Genomic DNA, 23,903 nt, shown 5'->3' with positions numbered 1-23,903 from the left:
GGGGAGAAGGTCCACCTCCTGGAATTACATGGAGTCAGCCCCTTTGGGGGGGGGGGCATTTCTCTGTATCTGCTCCTTCCTTTCCTTGGAAATACATCTCATTTATTTTTAGCCTCCAAGAACGAGGGTGGCTCTCAGCGAAGTCCCTGAAATAAAAAATAACCTGCTTCTAGGTGCTTCTCCCTCTCTAGGCAAGCAAGCATGAAAGGAACACAGGGAAGGCAGGCGAGGAGCTTACATCACAAGGAGACGCTCCTGAGGAAGCAAATTTCAACCGGCAAGATTTCTAGATAAAAACAAAAAAGGAAGAAAGTGTGATGGTTAATGTTATGTGCCAGTGTGACTGGGCTAAGAGATGCCCAGATAACTGGTAAAACATTATTTCTGGGTGTGTCTGTGAGGGAGTTTCTGGAAAAGATCAGCATTTGAATAGGTAGACTGCGTGAAGAGCTACCCTTGTCAATGTGGGTGGGCGTCCTGCAATCTGCTGGGGGCCTGAATAGAACAAAAAGGCCGAGGAAGGAAAAATGCGCTGTTTTTGCTGGAGCTGGGTCATCCACCTTTCCTGCCCTCAGACAGCAGTGCTCCTGGCTCTCAGGCCTTCAGACTCTGACCAAGACTTACGTCACTGGCCCCCTGGTTATCGGGACTTTGGTCTTAGACTAAATCATCCCACTGACTTTGCTCGTTCTCCAGATTGCAGATGGCAGACCCTGGGATTTCTTGGCCTCCATACTAGAGTGTCAGTCAGTCCCTTCAATAAATCTCTGTATCCCATATAGAGCTGTCGATCTAGATATACAGATATAGGTATAATCTCCCGTTGGTCTCTTTCTCTGGAGAACCCTGACTTCTATCGAAAGAAAGAAAAGATACAAAAACTCAAAAAATGATGAGAAGACAACCAAAAGTAAACTAGCAAAGATGCATATTTCAGATTTTGATCAACACCCTTAACTGGACACCTACAAATGTCCATCTCTCCTCAAAATGTAGGTTTTCCCACATCCATGCTAACTTTGGGTGTTTTCAATCTTTTAAATTGGGGTAATCTGTTGGATGAAAAAACAAATGGCTTCTCAATTTTAATTCGCATTTCTCTGATGATTTGTGAAGTCAAGCATGTTCATACATAGATTTACTGGTCATTTGTATTTGGCTGCCCCTAGCAGTAGCCTCCTGTGCTGGGGAGAATCCTCAAAGAAATGTGAATGACATTCTCAATTAGGAAAAAACAGACTCAGTGCTTTTGAGGTCAGACTTTGCCGGAACTTCAGCTGTGGAGTCAGCTCAGTCATTAGGGAGAGACTTACTTTTGAGAAAATCTAGAGGGCCAAATTATGTTATGAGGTTTTCTAAATTTGGGGTCAGCCAAAGGCACAGAATCGCAGGAGTCAGAGGCGGGTCAGGCTCAGGGTCAGATGAGGCAGTCTGCTGAGCTGAGAGACTGGAATAAAGGGGTAAAACCGAAAAAAGCCTTCATCTACCAAAGTATCCTTGCTAGTGCCCGAAACTTTGAAAGCTATGATACTGGGGTCGGGCTTTGAATCTTTAAAAGTCCATGAGCAACCCCAAGATTCTAAAGTACCTACTATGCCCTGGACACTGTCCTAGGCATTGAGTAACTCAAAAAGCACCATAATTCAGCAAGGGCTCTGGGTCAAGCAGAGGTGAGAGAAAATCCTGGCTCGACTAATGACACAGAGAAAACTGAGGATAAAAATGCCCAGTTCAAAAACAATTTTTTTTAAAGAACGAAAAGGAAACATCTCATCAACTACTTGGTTGGTTGGAGTGATTCGTAAAAGAAGGCAGAATAAATGATCTCTTCCCTTTACTGGCTAGCTTGTAAAAAATAAAAATAAATGCCCAATTCATAGGAAGCTAGAATAATTGGATGAAAGGTATTTAAACGGCTTTTGCCTTGGACAAGGTAGCTGCCCTGTAGATATTAATCCCCTTCCCCTTTCTTCCAGTTCCCTTTACCAGTTAACCTGCCATTATCCATCCCTGAACTGGAACCCAGAACTGGGGACACCGAGCTCCCCCAGCCAGTAAAGCAGCATGAGTGATGCCGTGGGAGAAAAGCCATGGCAAACTGCTCCCTCTTCAAAGTCTTATCGCCCAGTGTGATGACCCAGGGTGTCTCATATTCCTATTTACAAACAGATGTGCTAAATGCCATACGATGCAATCGCGTGCGATACTCTGGGGGAGGGAGTACAAAGAAGTTTCACGCCTGACTTTTTTGGGCAGGAGGGAAGTGAAATGTGTGTGTTGGGCAGGGCTGGCAGGGCCCCATGGGGCAGGGAGCAGGGTGGGACCCAGGGCAGAGCCACAGCTGACAGCGGGGCCACAAACTCTGACCCTCCACTTAGGGCTGCGACATTGTCTTACTGCAGAAGTCAAACCTGACAGCATCGGAAATGTTTCACTAATCATTAGCATTTTATTTCGTCAAATATTTTCACTTTACAGTAACAGTGCTTTAGAAAGCATGCATCCAAGGTACCATTCTCAAGACTATTTAAGGAAAGGAACCCTTTGCCATCTCCGCAAAGTCTGAAATAGCCCCAAATGTGAGAATTTGCATCAGCTCTCGCTGTTATGCAAATCAGAGAGCGGCTGGTAGGGTGGCCCTGTTTATTTTCGTAAATGTGTGGGTAGGGGAGGGAAAGTGGCTGTTTAAAATGCATTTAAAACTTTTAGTTTCAAATTATTGAACTCTGGAAGAAAGGACTTAGATTTACCAGGAACAAAATAAAACAAAGTTTACTTCAGAAATATGTCGGGCATAAATACACTTGACCAAAACCCTTTAAAGCCGTGTTGTTGACTATTGGAATGAGAGAGTGGAGAATTTTCCTACCAAGCAGATAATATAAACTCAGTTCATCTGCAGACTCGGAACGGGTGGACTCCCACATGGAACCCAAGGGCTCTTTGCCACCATTGTGTAAAGTCATGATTCCCTGGCCTCTTCCGGTCCTGATCACTGCTTCCAAACTTCTGATTTGATGCTCCAGCCAATTGTGACTTCCCGGATGAGCTCTTACTTTGGGTTTGCCTCCTACCTCTCTGACCTTCCTCACCCCATCTGGGGTACTAGTACCTGGTCCTCAATCTTCTTCCAGGGCCCAGGTCTCTGCTGTGGACTCCCGCTGCCTGAATTATTAACTGTTAAAGCAAATGTACCTCTGAGCCCCTGAATTGCTTCCTCAATTTAGTTAGCATCACGTAATTGAATCATATGAACTATCAAGGACAGGTTAGTATGGAAAAATAAACATACAAGAATAGCTGGGAAATCAATTAAAAAGCACCACTGTCGGCGAAACTAGCTCTCCCAGACACCAAAGGCTGCTCTAGGGCCTCTATCTAAAACAGTCTGGAACTGGCACATGATCAGGAAGACAGACCAGTGGGATAGAATAAAAAGTCCCCAAAGAGACCGCTATACATATGGAAATTTAGTGTGTGATGAAGTGGGCATCTCAAATTGCTGGGGCAAAGATAGAGAAAACTGGGTACTTACTGGAAAGAGAGAAAATCTGTACCTTGTGCCATATATAAGAACAAACTTGAAATGGATCAGGAATCAAATGTAAACATTTAAATTATAGAAATACAAGGAAAAACCTGGGTAAATTCCTCTTTGACTTGGTACAGGGAAAGTCTTCCTAACCACAACTCTCAATCCTGACAAGATAAAAGAATCGATCGATAAACACGGCTGCATAAAAATATAAAAACATTTGCACAGCAGGGGCACCATATACAAAGTCAAAAGACAACTGACACACTGGGGGAAATGTCTGGAACTTACACCACAGACAAGGGGCTAATACCCTCAATATTTAAAGAATTCTTAAAAAGGGAGAAAGGACCAAAATCAACAGAAGAATGGGAAAAAGACAGGAACAGAAAATTCACTTACAAACATAGACATGGCATTGAAACCTATGAAAAGATATTCAAATAGCTCATCATAAAGCCACGCAAGTTAGAACTACACCACTTCTCACCTATCAGATAAGCAGCAGTTTTAAAGGATGACAACACATCCTGTTGGCAAGACTGGGGAAAACAGGCACTCTCATGCATGGCTTGTGGGAATACAAACTGGCACAGCCCTTTGAAAGGGGAACTTGGCAATGACTAACAAAGCCATTCATGGACTGCCTTTCCAACTGAGCAATCCCACTTCTAGGAATCTACCCTGAAGATACATCTCCAAAAATACAAAAATATGTACATACAGATTATTCACTGCAGCCTTGTGCAGAAACTGCGTCAATATCCACCCTTGAGAGAGCGGCTGGGTAAACTCTAGGACACTCGGGCAGTGGACTGCTACACAGCTGTGAAAAGAATGACCAAGATTCCCGTGAACTGGCGTGGTACGCTTACTAGGATCTATTGCGAAGTGAAAAAAAAAAAAAAAGCAAAATGTAAACGAATGTCAATAGGATGCTACCTATGGAGGAAAAGGAAATCAGAAATTATGCATGTATCTTCTCAACAGTGCAAAAGGAAATAAAGGAGAAACCAGAACCTAGTGAGCTAGAAATAGGGAGTAGGTGGAATGAGTTGGAAAGGATAGGGAAATGAGAACAGGACAGAATGGAGGGGAGAAAGAGGGGAGAGACTTTTCCTACTAAGTCTTTTTATATAGGTTGGACTTGCAGCAACCTTCGTAGTGATTCACATACGGAGGGTATGTAGATAAATAAAATCAACAAGGATGGGAAAGGGAATCTGATACGGGGTATTATGAGTCAGGGTCACATCAGGAAGTAGAAATCATGCAGTCATTTGAACAGGGAAATTTAATATAAACTATCACAGGGGAATATCTGTAAAGGTGTAAAGAGAACGCTGAAGAATGCTCTAAGGCAGAGACGGAGAGCCTAAGGATGAACAAACTTGGAAGGGGCCTCTCCCCAAGGATGAGATTCAGATCTCACTGGAGAGGGTGTGGTAGATGGAGACATTCAGTGAATGCTGAAAATTAGTGGGTTCCCTGGGCCAGAGCTGCTCCACAGTCACCAAGCAAGCAGGAAATGCCCTTCTGGGGTGCAGGCCGGCAGAGCTGGCAGGAAGGAACTACAGCCAGGGCCGGCAAGCCAGAAGGACTCCCCTGGGGGACATGTGGCCAAGACAACAGACAGGCACACAAAAGGGGTTGGGATAGTGGAAGCCCGCTCACCCGAAGAGCAGCATGAGGCCTGGAGTGTGTGATGTCCATGGTGGGAGCGCCACAGTGAGGTGGTCACTGGACGGGGGCCAAGGTTGTGAGCTCACCAAGTGACTATGTGGTCTGGACACGTAGCTGGGGCAGAGCAGCACTGCATTTTTCCACACACTGCTGGCAGCCATGTGGTAGGAGTGAGGGGATAACAAAACAGCAGCACACTAGAACCAGGAAGAGAAGCACCTGTCACCTCTAATGTCCCCCCAGTGCCCTTCACTGGTAAATCATAATGCCCTGCTCTCTGTGGAAGAGAAATGCTTCATTTCCAGCCCCATTATTGCAGAGTAGGTGACAAAGGGTGAATTTGGATAAGAGGCAATCCGTGAATAACTGGCAGAGAAGACAAACAAATCAACCTCACTACATCATAACAAATTAGGAACAGAACCGCACAGAAAGGAAAGGAGAAACCCAAAGCAATGAATGCCCAGATCTGGGCTTCTAAATACCATTCTCCAACAAAAGGAACCAGGGCTTTTCAGAGAAATGGTCATGCCATGGCTAGGCAGAGAAAGTACAAGATGAGCCTGGAACACCTTGTCATGCCAGGAAGCAAGTGTTTTTGTTTTTAAGATTTTATATATTTGACAGAGAGAGAGACAGCCAGAGAGAGAGGGAACACAAGCAGGGGGAGTGGGAGAGGAAGAAGCAGGCTCCCAGCAGAGCAGGGAGTCGGACGCCTGGCTCAATGCAGGGCTCGATGCTGGGCTAGGATCAGGCCCCAAGCAGAAGGCAGACGCTTAACGACTGAGCCACCCAGGCGTCCCAAAAAGGCAAGTGTTTTAAAGCAAAATGATGGGAGGGCAGTGGGTGCTGGGAGCCTTGGGGGGTGGGCGGGAGGGCCGCCTGGTCCTCGCAGCAGCCGGGTGGGGGTGGCGGCACAGCCCAGTCCTTAGCAGCAGCGATGCACCGCCTCCCCTCACCCCTCCCGGGACGCCCCTGCATTGGTGCAGCCACCCTCGTTCCCTCTGCTCTTCCTCCCTTCGCTGGTATCACGGATGATCAGCTGACCGAAGGACAGACTGCTGAGTTCAAGGAGGCATTCTCCCTATTAAAGATGGTGATGAACATCACACCAAAGGAACTTGGAACTGTTGTGAGGTCACTGGGTCAGAGCCCAAGAGAAGACAAATTGCCAGATATGATCAACGAGGGGATGCTGACAGTCATGGCACCATTGACTTCCCAGAATTTTTGACTCTGACGGCTAGAAAAATGAAAGAGACAGTGAAGAAGAAATTCGCGAGGCGTTCGGAGTCTTTGACAAGGACGGCAATGGTTACCTCAGTGCAGCAGGGCTACGGCATGTCATGACAACTTAGGAAAAACTGACGGATGAAGAAGGAGATGGAATGATCAGAGAACCAGATACTGGTGGAGATGGACAAGTCAGCTATGAAGAATTCATACAGATGACTGCCAAATGAAGACCTACTTTCAACTCCTTTTCCCCCTCTAGAAGAATGGAACTGAATCTTGTACTCACCTCTTGGAAAAAAAAAAAGCTATTTACTCATTCCGTTTCTATATCGCAAAACTGAATGTTAAAAGTGCTTTCTGTCCACACACACAAAATCTGCATGTATTGGTGGGTGGTCCTGTGCCCTGAAGATCAAGCTACGGGTCAGTTTTACAATATAAATACTTGTACTACCTTAATGATAAGGAAGCCCTTAGCAGACTCCTTGCAGTTCCCTTTGCTCATGATTAATACATTTGGGCGGGCCAGTTTTTCATGCATGCAGCTTGACAATTGAGCACAGTCAGTCATTTGTATTAAAAATGAAAAATGAAGAAACAAATTTAAAACGCATTCAAATGGGTTCTAGTTCAATTCGTGAGTATAAACTGTCATAGCTGGTTTACTGAAAGCAAACATTTAAAATCGGTTTATCTCAGGATGCTGTGCAGAAGCATGGGTGAAGGATAAACTGTCTAGACATAGCCCCACCTAGCAGGACGTCCCTCTCGTACTTCCGTATGTCCCCACCCCTGGTGACGACGACACTCATCCTGGTGGCATGCTGCGTGTGTTGGTTTAGCTTTGTCTGTGTCGTACTAGAGCGAAATGGGTGTCAGGCTGTCACTGTGCACACAAATTTTTAAAAAGAAACCTTTACCAAGGGAACATCTTTGGACTCTGTTTTTAAAACCTTCTGAACCGTGACTTGGAGCCGGCAGAGCAGGCTGTGGCCATGGACTACAGCACAAGCATCAACATTGCTGCTCAAGAAATTACAATGCACATCCATTTCAAGTTGTAAATGCAGGTCTCTTTTTTTTTTTTCCGACAAAAAGGCCGTTCACTTAAAAAAAACAAAAATAATACCACAAAATGATGGGAAATATGCCAAAAGGATAACAGCCAAACTTAAAGGGGCTCTTCTGGCCAAATAGGGGACAGTTTGGACAAACAAAATAGCCAATGATATTAATATACCTCACAGAATATAGTAAGAATCCATGAATCCATACTGATATAAATAAATAATTGAGTAAGAAGGGAAGAAGAGATAGCTATTCCTTACAATGGAATTCCAACTAATATATGTATGAATAATGATGGAAAAAGAATGCCACCATTTTAAAATACTATAGTAATCATTGTTTTAGGCCAAAATTACCAATGAACGATAAAATTAGTGGCTAAGTTATTACGAGAAACCGGCTATTTACATAGTTGCAAAGTCGCTCCCCTGGAAAATACTAATTAAAGAGGAAAAATATTTGTCTCACAGTGGGGAAATCTAGCAGATACTACCTTAACCAAATGACCATGGTTAAGATCACCAGTGATGTGACAAATCATGTGTCTCTTGGTGTGACACACTGAGAAGGACACGCCGTAACTTCCATAGTATTTTTACCAAACATGCACAACCCAAATTTATTCATGATGAAACATCAGACAGACCCAGATGAGGAACATTCTGCAAGAATAACTGGCAAGTACTTTTTTTAAGTGTTAAGGTTATGAAAGACAAAGACTATGAACTGTTCTAGTTTAAAGGGATGAATCAAGCAAAGTGGCTAGGATGAAAAATGGGAGAAGGTGCTTACCCCTGAAATCATGCGAGTATGGGGTTGGCCCCAAAAGAGACCAAGGAGACGTGACAACTAAATGCAACATATCATCCTGGTTTAGATCCTGGACATGAATGGGGACACTGGGGAAATTCGAATAAGGTCTGTAGATGATGTAATAAAATTGTATCAATGTTAATTTTCTGATTTTGATCAATGTGCTGTGGTTATGTAAGATATACAGGAATTTTTTTTGTACTGTTTTTACAACATCATTAAGTTTAAAATTAATTTAAAACAGAAAACATGAAGTTTTTAATTAAAAAACATTGAAGACAAAGAATAAGTAAGGGTATAGGCTGCTGGTGAAGAGCCTAGCATAAGGTCATATATGGGAGCGCTTGATAAGTCAGGAAATGATAATGCACTGTGAGAGCATGGGCTTTGGAACTATCCACACGTGGCCTCAGTTCTGACCTTGTTCCTTATTGTGTGATGCCCTAATCTTCCTAAGCCTCAGTTTACTCATATGTAAAGTAGCTTGTCAAAATAATACCCTTTTTATATGATTGATTATGATTATTTATATTCCCATCTCCATTGTGATAATCTATATTCAGTAAACAATATTTGTAGAGAACTCAGTACAAACTCAACTTACAGAATTCTCCATAGTTGTTATTGAGGCTATTATGATAAGTCCCATCAACAACGAGGCTATTCCTTGTGAACAACTATACACTGTGCACTAATGAGCCCCTTTAAGACAAGATAGGTATCCCATAGACCATGTTTCTAGAGTTTTAATGTATCTCACTGTAAGTAAATCCAATACATGACATTTTAAACAGATATATAATAAGTGGGTTTTTCTTTTTATTAAAACAGGATTCGTGGGCTTTCGGGGGGAGCAAATAGCATTTGGCTTACTTTTAATTTTGCAGAAACGGGTCTATGACATAAAGCAATTACTTGTGCATTGCCTTAAGCAGACTGAGAAGGGGCCACGGCTGGATGGCCTAGGGGTGGGGAGAATCTGGCTCACTAACAAGCCTTAAAGAAGGTTGACTCTCAAAGGGGTAAAGAGAAGCCAAACTCCCTGGTTTGTCTTTTCTAAGCAGATTCTGAACTACTTAAATGTGATGACATAGATCAAATATTTGAGGTTAAGGATTGCTTGTAGGTTCATGCTTTCTCCTTGAGTCCATTTTTGAGATAACTCCAGCATAAATACTGGAGAAGCACAGAAGAAGTTTGAAAATGGCTAAACATATTCTATTCAGTGCTATTTCAGTGCTAAGTCAAACACTAAAATGTCTGGTGTTTCTAGTAATACATTTATTTTACGAAATGATATAAGATCAAGAGACTTCTGTGGCAACTGCTCCATATGTAAATAAAGGGTGCAAATCATCAAAACATATGCCAATCTGCTGTCTTCCAAATATTTCCAATAATCCTTTAAGTCTAGGAACAAAAGTTAAATTCCTGAATAAATTATCTTATCTTTAAAATCTGCTCCAAAGGTTTGGAAACCCCAGCTTTTGAATATTAACCAAAAAGAGTTTCCATCCAGTCATCTGGAAACTTTGCTCGAATTCATGCTAACTTTAACCAAGCGGAGGTGTTGTTTTGTAATTGTTCACTGACCCCTTGTTGATTCCTAAGCTCTGTGGCCTGAGCGCATTGGATATGCTAAAGCATCTTCATCTCTGAGTCTCATCCAACATCGCTCCCCTTCAGTGAGTTCTACTTCATGTTGCTAAGACTTAGTATATTTAGAACAAGTGTCATCTAAACCATTATGCTGGTGTCTTCATCCCCATCTAGTCCCCATCCTGTTCTTCAGCCTTTGGACAAGCAGTGACTCTCTCCTTCTTCAAGACTCTCCCCTTCACCTGGGTACTCTCGATCTCAAACCCAGAAGCTTCTTCTAATGTACCATTTACTTTTTTGGTTTTCTTTCAAAAGTACGTAGGCCTCCCCTATGCTTTCCCTGAATGTTTTCTGTACAGTTAGCTCTGTACTTATTGTTTCTCTGCTTGAATCATTGGTTTATTGTTTAAACCTGTTATCTATCCTCACTATTTCTATACAGAAATAAATCCAAGGACCTTTTATTAACATCTGTCTTCTCTGTCTCTACCACTTCGGACTTTGGTGAACACATCAGGCTCATTTCTAACCCTAAACCTTTGCTCCTCTTGTGACCCCAGCTGAAATCTTTCCTCTTCTCCATTTATCTCACTCCTACCCATCCTTCAAGGTCCAGCTTGAGCCCTTTGGCGTCTTTGAAGTCTCACCAAAATCTCCCTCCTCTGAATTCTTGTAATACTGGCAATAGGACCCACTGCATCTCAGAGGTGCACCTGAATTGTGCTCAGAGAGCTACATGGCCTGTACTTCATGAAGTCTTGCCTAGCTGCTCTTTCTTGGCCAAATTGTGAGCATGTATGCTTCGTCATACCACCAGACTCTCTCCCAGGAATGTGAATCTTGTATGGAGTGACAGAAGGAGAAAATGGATGGAGCTAAACCAGCCATGCTGCAGAGACCTGGGGAGCCTATGTCCTAGTCCACCCCCTAGATCTTGGGAGGTACAGGATCTGGCTGGACTTGGCTCTTCACATGTCCCTCGTTTCTGCGCACCACACATTTTTCCCCCTTAAGTTGGCCAGAGTAAATATTCCTCCCTACATCCAAATAAACTTAACTAGGACTCTCTTATTGCCTTTTGTTACTGTTTAATTTGAGGAGGAAGGAATTAATTAAGTCATGTGAACCAATGAGATGGAAAATTTCTTAAGGGCAGAAACTCTGTCTTATGGCTCTATATTCCTTGCAAAATTTTTAAAATTCAACTGCATGACAACAATATATGAAAATCCCCATCTATAAACAAAGAGACAAGAACAGCCATCTAAGATCGTCTTTATGATTCCAGGTTGCAGCTGAGGATCATTCCTTCCTTCCACAAACACATTCCGAGTACGGCTGTTGATCATGCATTAGGCGAGGCACAGGACTTCTGCGCAGGGGGAGAAAAACAAAAGATGGCAGCTTCCGTTGCTCCTGTATCTGGAGTTCCACTTTCCAGTTTGACTTGTGTCTTATACAAGGATGGTACCTAGTGTTAATCTGTACTCTTACTTCTGAAGCATTTTCAAATATAACACGTGAGTTGTTATTCCAGTTGGATACACGGGCAAGCTGCTGTTCGGTCATGTGACCATGATCAAAGCCAGAGCTACAATGAGAAGACCGGTCCCTTGACTTACAGTGATGTTCCTTCCCTCCCTGCCACAATGAGAAACATTTCCTTCAGGACACAATTAAATACCGATGTTATATTTTATTTAATTCCCACATTACATTCAACTCATAGGTTATTCTTTTGTTGTACAGGATAAAGGCAGTTTCTGAGTTTTTGCTAGAGGACAACTACAGAAGTACTAGCTCTTCTGGGACATTTGGTTAGCAAATATTTATGTAGTAGACACTAGTGTAATGCATTGAGCTCTCCTGTGTTAATAACGCTGGTCAAGGGGCGCCTGGGTGGCTCAGTAGGTTAAGCGTCTGCCTTCGATTCAGGTCCTGATTCCAGATCCCGCACTGGGCTCCCTGCTCAGCAGGAAGTCTGCTTCTCCCTCCCCCTCTGCCCCTCCCCACCCCACTCATGCTATCTCTTTCTTGTGCTCTCTCATACAAAAAATAATAATAGTGACTCCAGTCAAGACACACACATACTCAAGTTCCCCAAACTTTTATGTTCACAAAGAATCTGAACTGAATTTCTTTCTCAATCATTTCTACCTTGATTGAAACCGATCAGCCTTGGTTTTTCCCTCATTTCAGAGCCAATGTCCCTTCATCTTCACAGTATCATCTCTCTAAATTCCCCCCTTTCTTTGTTATAGTGCCCCTTCCAAATTCTGAATTTCTAAGGAGATCCCAAACACCTTTCTGACCCGTGGGGCACTCACAAAGACCCTGATGGACCCTCAGTGTCCTCAGAAGTCCATAAAAAATTTCCTTTCAATTGTTTGAAAGCAGAAGGTTGTGTCTGTTATACTGTCAGTGCTCCAGGACAGAACCAGGGGGCCAAGAGCCAAAGGGTACACCATGGATTTTCTTCCTTAGGAATGCATTTTTGGCAAGCACCATGTATGAATGTGCCCTTCTGATGTTTTGCTTCCAGGGTCAACAGAAGTATAAAACACTTTTCAACTTTCTTCAAAACCCAGTGCCATGACATGGGCTTAATAAAAGAAATAACAATAGTAGCAGCAAGTTACAAGGCAAAACTAGGCTAAGACACATCTGTTGAAAGGGAAGTTGATACAAAGACTAGATTTTCTATCAGCTCAGAGGCCACATTTGCCAATTGCTAAAATGTACAACTTTCTGGACAGTCTTAAAGATGCTACTGTCAACTGGCATTTTTGAAAAAGGAATCTGTATGGAGTATCATCATGTATAGTTAGTGTTAATACAGGCAGATTGGGGTACCCCTAGGATGGTTTGCAGAGGAGAGGAGGAAGAGCATTAAGAGATTTTATACTCAGTACATTTCTAAACTCTGGCAAGTGAGAGAGATCTGAAAGACTACAAAATGTAAAATGAGGTCAAGCACGGATTTAAAAGTCTGTGTATTTCTTTGATCATAATACCTAGCACTTATTCAGAGAATCTGCGAATGTTAATTACTCCTCACAGCATTCTCATTCTACAATACCGACAGCTGCATTTTGTCTTCATTGGTGAAGATGCCTAAAAAGGGAGCGAAAAGACTGTTCATATCTGGAAAAGAAATGGAGGCAGAACTAGTTTCTAAATCTTGCATTTATAGTACATTATTACGAGTTCCAGCTTTGAGAAAAGATAAACCAGGTTCAAGCTCAAGCTCTGCCACTTAATATCTATGTGACCCTAGCAAGCCACTTACTTCTATGTCTCAAGTTCTTCGCCTGTAAAAAAAAAAAAAAAAAAAAAAAAAAAAAAAGAATATGTGACTGATTGCAAAAATGGGCCCAATTGTTCAGCATTGCCTATACGCATGCCTTTTGCCGTGCTGTTTCCCAATGCTCTCCCAAGGGATGGAGTGCACAATTCCCCATCCTTACATTTAGCTACATGACTTGCTTTGGCCAATGAGGTATTAACAGACACACAGCAAGCAGAAGGTTGAAATGGACTTACGCAACCAGGCTTCTTCAGAGCTTGCAATCAGGGCTTGTAGCTCTTTAATCACCAGCAGAACATGCCCAGCCCAGCCTGTTGGAGGATAAGAGACAAATAAATAGAGGAGCTGCATTGCCCGAATGCAGCTGAACCAGGGCCAGGCTAGATCAGTCTTCAGCTAGCCAAACCCTATGTGTTGTAAGCCAGTCAGCCAAGATTGGCAGATCTGTTTAGCCAATCACTCTAGATGTATAAACAATAAATAGTTATTTTTGTATGCCACTGAGGTTTTGTGGGTTCTTGTTATGCAGCATTGCTGTGATAGTAGGTAAGTGATACATGATGGTAAAACCTATCACATACATTTTAATGTGAGAAAATACATGTAAATCACTTAGCACAATACCTAATGGCAATAATAACAATAATAGTGAAAATGTGTGCTGTTGTTTTGAAGAAACAATTACAGAATATGCAAGGTATTGGCAGTTCATCCAGGCATCCTTAACAGGACCTGTCTCACTGGAATTTTTTTAGAGAATCATGCAATTTTATTTCCAGCTTTTGCAAAGAACCAAGCTGATGATCCAATTGTGTTTTTTAAATTTTATAAGTATCCTGGGATCTGTTCTCACAAGTAAAACAGTTCTTTTCCTTCTAGAAGATCTGCTTTGTTAAATTTTTTTAAAATACAAGAAACACACACAGTAGAAAAAGACATTCAAATTCACTACCTACTGAAAGAAGCCAAAGGCTAGCCTCATGAATAAACCCAAGTTATGGTGTTTTGTTTCAGTGGAGGGCTGGGCAGGGAACAAGAATCAGCAACCTTTTTGTTCTTTTCCTATTTGAGTAATCTTCTTGAAATAGTTTAGTATGATGGTTAAGAAATGTGAGCTTCCAGAGTTTAAATTCTGGTTCTGCTTCTGACTAGCTCTGTGATCTTGAGCAAATTAAACCCTATAAACCTCTATTAACTCACTCCTTAAGTGGGAAAAAGAACAGTACCCTCTTAAGTTTGCTTCAAGGATCATGTAATAGGTGCAAAGCCTTTACAGCTGTGCCTGGCACACAATTGGGAGGCAATGAATATTAGCTACTACTAGTTATTCTAACGAAGGAGCATGTGTTCTGCCAGCTTCATTTCTAACTAGGCTACATTGTACAGAACACTATCTAAGTAAGGTGAGCTTATAGGCTTTGATTCAAAACAGCCGTTGGTGTGGAACTACCCATAGCCACTCTAAATGTAAATCAAAAACTGAACCTCAGATGTTACGTTCCAATGCAAGGAAAAGCCACTCATGAGAGAGAAGACACAGGGTTTGGACAAATGCCAAGAGCGATGTTTCTCAGCTGCTTCCAAGCCATCTTTCCCAGGCTCTAATGAGAGTCCAGAGTGCCTTCTAACTTCACACTGTAGTTTTGTCCATTAGCACGGAGACAAATCAACACTCTTCCCCTAACTAATCAAGAGCACGAATAGAGAAGTGACTTACCTTCCTTAGACACCAATATTCTTCCCTTTTTGTCTATCTCTCATATTAAGCCAATGAAATTAATCATCAGAGCCACAGTCTATGCCAAGTGATGCTTTCCTCCTCAGGAAGAGAGAACGGGAGAGAACACTCCCCTTCATGGAGCCACTTCCTCCATATCTTCTCTTAACCTCTCTTTCTCTGTATGTTCCCGGTGTCAAAGAGATGGCCACCTTATCCCTTCAGGGATTTTATGAATGCTCTCTGTTGTGGCCTCCAGAAGCAGCTGATACAGGTCAGGACATTCATTACATGAGCCCCAATGCCACAGTCAGCCCCACTTCTCTTTCTCATCTTGGATCCCACTCAGCTATGCTATCCAACCAGGCAGGGTGAACAATGAGCACCAGATGAAAATATGGCCCAAATAATATGCCAGCCCTATAAAACTCATGAAATTTACTGGGCCACCTTATAAAAGTTAACAATACAAACTTTCTCCCATTATCAATTCAATCCGTTGCTCCCACAGAGAAATTTCAGTCCAAAATGCTGCCCTACCCTATTTCCTTTTACTGACTCAGTTCCAGACAGAAGAAGTGGTATTTGGGCCTTCGGGTGGAATCTGGGATTCTTCGTCAGCAGCTGCGCCCTGGGCCATCTGCCAATATAATCGGAGTGGAGCCTTAGCACCTCCAAAGTTTGATTATTTCAACCCTCAGACTCTCATTTCCCTCTTTTCTAAAATACCTAAGGGTCAACGGAACGCATGAGAATATCACAGCACCAGCCTTAATCCCACAGAATTCAGAAGCACAAACAAATTCCCAGTAATAATCTAAACATCAGTTTCCATCTGAGGGCAGTTCCCAAGCAGAGGATTGCATTTCCCAGAGCCCAACACGTTACACTCCAGATACTTGTTGCCAGTGCCAACTACAGACCATTGTAAAGATTTGGTGTTATTCACGTCTGCAAAGGAACAAAAGCAGAAAAAAGACCTCCGTCTTCCTTTTGATTTCAGGATGCCAGTAAATTCGTACCAAAGGTTAGAAGTCAGGTCTGGGGAAGTCAAGGTCACAGGGAGAGAGCCATCCTGCAGCGAGACGTGAATTGTGCCACCGTGTGCTCATTGCCATGTTTTGCCTGCACCACGGAGCTTATATACACAAATGGCAACTTAAAAAGATGAAGGATGTTCTCCTGCACTCCTTGCACACTGCTGTTGCCAAGAGTAATCAGCAGTGAAGAGATAAAGCCATCAGTATTTGAATTTAAATGTTAAAATAATAATAAATCTTATGGTCTCCCTAAGGTTAGTTTATAATAAAAATAACTTCTTGATCCTGGAAAACTTATCTGGTTTCTTTCTTCCTTTCATTCTCCACTTAATGACTGAAGTTACTATTTCCATGGTGGTCTCCAAACCACACTTGGTTTCTATGTAGATTGGCATGTCACCTCCAACAATTTCACCAGCTGCCTTTTCCTCTCCAGGGGTTATGATTAAAATATTAATCCAGTTTCTGGACTAATCTAGCAAGAAAGTTATATAAATCAATCTCCACACAGCATTTTAGTTGCTCTAAAAGACGCAACGTGTCCTCTCTTTTATTTGGTATGCCTCCACAAGAAAGTCAGGTTCTAGCAAAGCAGATAGATTTTTTTTTTTTTTTTTTTTTTTTTTACCTCCGTGACCCTCTCCCGCTTCCTGATTTCTCAAACCATGGGAAATGGTAAGCCCCAGTCAAGAATGCAGGTTTCTAGATGAGAAGAGATGAGGGGGAGGAAGACATAGGGGATCATCTACGCCGTGCCCCCTTGGCTGCCCTACTGTCTGGCAGTGCCGGCCTTAGCAAAAGTGCCTGCGGACCGGGGTCTGTTCGGTGCAGGAAGGCTGGATGGTCTTCTCCTGGGAGTGCTAATTCACCCGTTTGTTCTGCTAACTGGAAACCATCCAGAACTGCAAATCCATCACTCGGCAAGCATTTACTGAAACCGCCGCTGGGCCTAGCATTGGGCTAAATCCTTGCTTTGGAGGAGATTACAATCTAATTACTATAATTAGAGACCAATTGAGATTAAACTATGGGACACTAAGTAGGAGTTTTGAAGAAAACGATCATTGTGGCCTGGAGTCGTTGGAAAAGATTTCATGGAGAACGCAGGACTTTGAAGGGAAGAGTAAAATCATGCGAGAGGCTTATGAAGTTGATGAAATGTGCTTAGGATAAGAGAACACCGTGTGGTGTCGCGGGCTTACGTGGGGAGGGGAGCCAGCGACGCCAGCGGCCGGAGGCACACCCCCTCGACGTCCTGCCAGGAGAGCCTCGCACTGAGAAGATGGGATTTCTCTCAGGTCGAGAAGAAATTTAATCTTTCCTGAAATTGCTTAGCATTTGAATCAGGATGGTGACATTGCCGCTACAAAAATCAAGCTGACATCCTTAATTTATTTAGCCCTCTGATACAGAAATGTCATTGAAAGAAATGACTTTCTATCCACGCCAGTACAGGCGAAATTAAAAGCTGGAGGGCATTTTCGTGTGAAGTCAGGATCACCGGTGTCCAAAGGGCACTAACAGCCGAGAAAGATCACTGGTAACACCGCCTAGGATTAGGATTACAACAGGCAAGCAGCAGAATTCTGTTCCATTCATTTAGAAGAGGCATACTGTGGGTTTCAGTGTGAGTAGTTAATGAAAATGGTAATACTTCGTTTTCTTATTTTCCCTTAATTATTAACTTGGCATGCATCTGCATATTTTAATTGAACTCTGTGCATTACAGGCCCAAAGTGCCTCTGGAGGGATGATCCAGTTTATCCAGCTCTCCCCGAGGTCACAGAACAGGTGGGCCAGATGCGAGCATCTTTCAACAGGGCAAACCTGACTTTCCAAAGGAAAAGCTGTCAAGGCCCATTTTCTCCCTCATGTTGAGCTAAATTGCTGACTGAATCACCTAGTGTAGTGGGGTAATTGTGAAATCTTAACTGTAATTATTATGTAAAACGGAGATGTAGCTTTATTTCAGTTTTTCCTTTTGGGAAAGTTTTTCTTTTCTTTTCTTTTTCTTTTCTTTTCTTTTCTTTTCTTTTCTTTTCTTTTCTTTTCTTTTCTTTTCTTTTTTAATGGAGGAAGAACAATCTTCTATCATTCCAAGTATCATTTGCCGATCCAGTTTTCCACAAAGGGGACAGAGGTCTTGCTGAAACCTATGTTTCTGAATTGTTTGTCTACACTTCAGCCTAAGAACCGACAGCAGAGTGGGCTGTGGTAGAAATGAGAGCAGGGCTTTCTGAGGGCGCCGGAAGGCCAGTCATAGGCAGCACCATGCTCCCTGGGCTGTGAGGAACCCAGTCCGTCCACGGTGCTCCATGCTCCATGCAGAGACCCTCACGGAAGCCTGGACTCCACCCCTCCCCCCCCCCCCCCCCGTTCTCAACAGTGCATGATCCTACCAGAAGTTCGCAATTTTGCCGGTAGGCTGCAGGCTCCGAGAAGGGGCTTCTCAGCCACCACCATCTGGGAACTGTGTTTATTTCGCTGATCACAAGCCCAGGACGTTTGCAGAGCAGCAGCCCCAGCGCTTTGCAGCACACGTGCATGATGAGTGGTGTGCCTGTGTGGACACACACCCATGGGCGTTCCCAGGATCCTGCACAATTCCCTGAATGCTGGCTCTAACCGCACCCCTTGTCCAAAACAGGAAAGCATGGCAGAATATTCGATGAGAGAGAGTCATAGGGAAAGGCTCACATCTGCTCCAAGGTAGGCTTTGAATAAAAATAAATAATTCATAGACGTCAGCCTATTATTAAGAAAAAAATGAATTGAAACATTTTCAGAGTTGCGACATCATGTTGACAACTGTTGTGTTTGACACTAAGGTGCCTGGGACACCCAGGATCAATGTCACACGAGTCAACTGCAACTGGTCAGTCTCGAGGGTGACCCTGACTGTCGGCCAGCAAGTAGGGCAGCGGCCATCACGCTGCCCTTTCTCGACAGAGACCAACATCGATGACATGGAGTGCTAAAGAGCACCCACTCTGGGGACAGCCTGTCTGAATTCAAATCCTGACTGTGCATCTTCTCTTCACTGGAATGGTTCCCAAATATTTCAATTCTCCTCCTCCCGAGGGAGAGAGTAGACTGCATCTCCTGCCACCTGGACGTTAGGCATGGCTGTGTGACTTATGTGAGCAGAAATGACCTGTCACTTCTGGGCAAAAGCCGGTAAGCACTCCTTACTTAGAGTGGTCCCTGGTCCCACAGTGTAGGACTCCCCTGGAGGTTGCTAGAAATGCGGAGGGGCAGGCCCATCCCAGACCTCCCGAATCAAAATGTTCATTTAACGAACCCCTTGGGCAATTCATATGCACAGTCAAGTTGGTGAAGCCCTGCTCTAAGACGCAGAGCCATACGCACCATCTTCTCTTATCCCTGCCACTGTGACCGATGACGTTTCAGACAGTGGAGTTTAACCTAAACCGCTGGCCTGCCCTGAGATGGCCAAGAAGTGAAGCAAGAAGGAATCAAAACTTTGTTCTAAGGCACGAAAACCTGAGGGCTATTACTTGGACATAACCCAGCTGATTCAGCTGACACCGTCACTTAGTATTCTATGACCCTGGGCAAGGTACTGCATCTCCCTGGGCCTCCGTTCCCCGGATGTAACGGGGGAGATGGTAACAGTATGAGGATTAACAAGATACCCTATGACTAGAACCTGGCAAGTTCTACGTGAATATTAGCTTCTGCTATTGACACACTCCGTCCCCTCACAGCTCAAATCTTGCTGAGTGATGTGTGGTTCCCGTCTTCTTACCACGGGGACTGTAATGTCAAAACCTTCGTCCCTGGCAATGCCCCATCCCAAAACACACATATTCTAGGGACGAGTGGCAAATTGCACATCAGAAAGAAATGAAAAATTACCCCTTCTTGAAAAAAAGGCGATTTTATGGGAAGTTGGTCCAAGTATCCCTTCTCCGTGTCTTCACACGCTGGTCACCTTCTACTCCAACACCTGCTACCGTGCTGTCCCTCACCCTCCCACCTACCTCCCCAACCCCGCAGGCCTCTCCGGGCATAGCAGGTGTCCTCCTTTTCCATAAGTCTCCTTCAAATCCTGCCTTACTGTGCAACTTAGAATTTTTGTTTTTGTTTTGCAATTGAAAATTTAGACATAGTATTTGCTGCACATAAGGCTTTGTCCTGAATTCAACGCTGGGTAAAAAAACAAAATTCCTAATAAATGCTTATTTTTTGTCTTTTCTTCAAACTCAGTGTATGTAATTCCAGCACTGAAGGATTACCAAACCTGTTACAGGGAGAACTGGGGGAGGCACAGTGATGGGGATGGTTTGGAGACAGTTTCTGTTTGAGTCCTGGTTTTCAAAAGGGCCCAATAGATTTCTGTCATTAAAGTAACTTCTTATAGATGATAAATGCTTGATAATATGTTTAATGTGAAAATCATAAACAAAATATTGTTTATTCTTACCCAAATAAGTTGATCTTTTTCTCCTTGCCTCTTAAACTGTATATAAGAAAGCAAAATATTCTAAGCCAGAATAAATATTTTAGGGGCTTGGATTTCTCTTTCGTATTTATAAAATGACTTCAAAAAGAAGAAAAAATCATGGCACTAAAGCAATTTATCACCACTGCCCAATGAGCCACATTCTTCAGTTCCAACGTCTTAGAACTTCAACAGGCACCTGAGAGATCGAACCTCAACATTTTATATTCTCTAGACCGGGGGCAGCAAACATTGTCCTAAAGAGCCAGACGTGAAATATTTTGGGCTTTGGGAGCCACTGGTCTCTGTCACCACCACTCAACCCACTATAGTAGCACAGGGCAGCTCCGGACCACATGAAAACGGGCATGCTACGCTTCGATAAAGCAATTGGTGGACACTGAAATTTGAATTTCATACGAGGTTCACAGGTCGCTAAAGTCTTGTTTTTTTTTTAACCATTTCAAAACATAAAACCATTTTAAACTTGTTAGTGGTACCAAAAGAGGCAGCAGCTGGGTTTGGCCCACGGGCCATATTCTGCAGACTCCTGTTCTAGACTCACAAGTTCATGCTTCTTCAACCACACCACGAAGTCTCCCTAAGAGTCATGGACACATGATGTTTAGCTCAATATTCCCTTAAAAATCGGGTGTGAAATAATCCCATGAGGCTCTTTTTTTATTAGCTCAACTTGAAAAAACATAAGATCCTAAAGATGTCAAACTTTCACCAGAACTTATGCCAGTCTTACCCATAAAAATCACGTCACCCATCACCCTTTTCTTCACCACACACAATTAACAATTTACGGAGTAAGAAAATAGTTGGCAGTTGTCTTCATAGATGAAGTCAGTGTAGTCTCATTCCTTTGCCAAACGGCAGAGAAACCAGTTCTCGATGCCTCTTCTCCCCGAGGCCATTCAAGGCCAGCTGACGCAGAGTGACTGTGAAGGACAAGCTTCGGCTTCAACGCGGATTTTTAACCAGGAATTTTACTACTTTAAAAAAATTTTTAATGATTTTTTTTAAAGAGCCTCGGTTTTTGCTATTTTTACTGACACTCATTTTAAAAGCAGCAGTGCTTAAAAACATTTTAAGTCTAGATGTCTCTATGGAAACCCAAGAGAACTCCGCTTTTATGGCCAATGACTGCCTACCTAGATTATACGTGCTGTTGGATCACTATGGGCCATCTGTGATACCAGAAACATCTCAGACCTGTTTTTCCAAAACTCTCTCTTATCAGATATAATTAAATCGATGTATCAGTTTTGCTGATGAGATCAGGAGAGAAAGAACTTATCTGAGGCTTCCTTTTCATTTTTGTTAAGACATCCCTATTTAAAATATTCTTATTACAAAAAGAATTTTGTAAATTTTGGCAGACATAATAAAAAGAATACAATCAAATAACCTAACAGTTGCTCTGAAATTTATATCATTGATTTTCCCCCTCCTTTCCACTAACGTCAAATACATTTTCCTTTAAAAACTTAAGTTTCTCTCCCCAGATTGCTTATTCATTGCAAAGGAGAAAAAAAAATTATATAGTACAGAAGTCAGGTGATCAAAATTAACTGGGTGACCAAAATTAACATCACCAGTGAGTAACTGATGGCCTTTGGGTGCCTTCAGATTTAATATTCTGAGAACATAACATCACCTAAAATGCATAATCTGAATCTAATCATGAGAAAACACCCTTATTGAAAAAAGGAGAAAAGTGGGCACCTGGGTGGCTCAGACGGTTAAGCGTGGGACTCTTGAGCTCAGCTCAGGTCATGACTTCAGAGTCCTGGGATCTAGCCCCACATGGGGCTCCAGGCTCAGTGGGGAGTCTGCTTGAGGACTCCCCCTCTCCCTCTGTCCTCACCCCCCCCCTTGTGTGCACATATACACGTGCACTCACTCTCTCTCTCAAATAAATAAATCTTTTCTAAAAATTTTAAAAAAGAGAAAAGTTGAGTGGGGGCAGAACGATTCAAAAAATGTCGATGTCATAAAAGGCAAAGAGAGGCTCTGGAAATGTTCTAGATTAAAATAAGCTGAAGAGGGGCACTTGGGTGGCTCAGTTGGTTAAGCCTCTGCCTTTGGCTCAGGTCATGATTCCAGAGTCCTGGGATGGAGCCCTGGGTGGGGCACCCTGCTCAGCAGGGAGTCTGCTTCTCCCTCTCCCTCTGCCCCTCCCCCTGATTGCATGCGCGAGCATGCTCTCACTCTCTCTCAAAAAATTAAATCTTTTAAAAAATAAAATAAGCTAAAGATGCATGACAACTAAATAAGATATCTGTCCTTAGAATATTCCAATATTGTAGGGTGAAAATTCTCTAAAGGACATTATGGGGTCAACTGACAATATTAGAATAAAAGCAATATATTAGATAAAAGTATTGTACTAATGTTAAATATATTGAAGCCAATAACTGTACTGTGATTATCCTATGCTTAGGAAATAGAGAAACATTTCAGAGCAAAGGGCCATGATGTGTGATGTGTGTAACTTTCTACCAAATGGTTCAGAAGAAAAATTATATACATTCATACATACAGATAGAGAATAAACAGCAAATGATAAAGCTAAAGGTATAAATTATTAACAAATTAATTTTTTAAGTTTGAAATTATTTGCAAATAGAAAGTTAGACAGAAATAGAAATAGAAAAATTAACAGCTCTTGCCAGGGAGCCTGGGTGGCTCAGTCAATTAAGTGTCTGCCTTTGGCTCAGGTCAGACCCCAGCATCCTGGGTTCGAGTCTCACATCAGGCTCCCTGCTCAGCGCAAAGTATTCTTCTCCCTCTTCCCCTCCCCCTGCTTGTGCTCTCTCTCTTTATCTCCCTCTCCCCCCTCTCAAATAAATACATAAAATCTTTTTTTAAAAGAAAAGAAAAATTAACAGTTCTTTCCACATTGGCATTCTTGGCTACCTATTTTCCCTCCATAATATTCCAAATGCAACACAGGAAGAGATGCTTATGCCAAATAACAAGAAAGTGCAAAGATATTTTAACATAATCTTTTATCAGTGATTGAAGCCTGCCAAAGCATTACGCGCCATCCATTCTCCCCCGAGTCCACTGCAAAGATCAGCAAACACTGGGTACTCTAGCAACTTAGATGCAATCAATTCCTAGTAATTCCTCCAAACAGGGCCGTGATTCTAAAACCTTTTCACATCCCACAACTTCCAGAATCATCCCATGCACAAACAAGTATCTCAGTCAGTCTCTTAGACAGTCACTATCAACGTCAATCGATTGGATTCAGTCTGAACTGGAGCACCCTAGTATTTTAAGCCATGTCTAAGTAGCTAGAGAATGTGGAACTCAGGAAGCAGGATGACCTCATCATATATCCACAACTCACCACCGCTTTGAAACTGCCGTCGGAACCCCGAAGCCTCAGTGTCTATGCCCTCCCAGTGCTCCTCTATCAGCAC

At 42.8% G+C, this 23,903-nt stretch overlaps 1 protein-coding gene and 1 pseudogene across 4 annotated transcripts in view; both read left to right on the top strand.

The window, feature by feature from the left end:
• Window positions 1–19,139, top strand: part of AIG1 (androgen induced 1) — a 310,429-nt gene extending 291,290 nt beyond the window's left edge. Inside the window, exons 6-8 of one of the 4 annotated variants that reach the window (XM_026504924.4) lie at window positions 17,728–17,789; window positions 18,646–18,707; window positions 18,827–19,139. In XM_026504924.4, coding sequence (XP_026360709.1) covers window positions 17,728–17,789; window positions 18,646–18,707; window positions 18,827–18,890 — 188 coding nt within the window. In that variant the 3' untranslated portion in view covers window positions 18,891–19,139. Of the gene's footprint in view, window positions 1–11,222; window positions 13,245–15,961; window positions 15,988–17,727; window positions 17,790–18,645; window positions 18,708–18,826 lie in introns of those variants that run through there. The other 3 variants (XM_057311000.1, XM_048226197.2, XM_044386384.3) reach the window with 3 other exon arrangements.
• LOC123001363 (calmodulin-alpha-like) lies at window positions 6,146–8,514 on the top strand (annotated as a pseudogene).
• Window positions 19,140–23,903: the final 4,764 nt, after the last annotated feature.

The sequence above is a fragment of the Ursus arctos genome, unplaced genomic scaffold (assembly GCF_023065955.2).
Source record: "Ursus arctos isolate Adak ecotype North America unplaced genomic scaffold, UrsArc2.0 scaffold_13, whole genome shotgun sequence".
In the NCBI taxonomy this organism is placed as follows: Eukaryota; Metazoa; Chordata; class Mammalia; order Carnivora; family Ursidae; genus Ursus; species Ursus arctos.
This window is presented reverse-complemented; position numbering and strand designations above follow the sequence as displayed.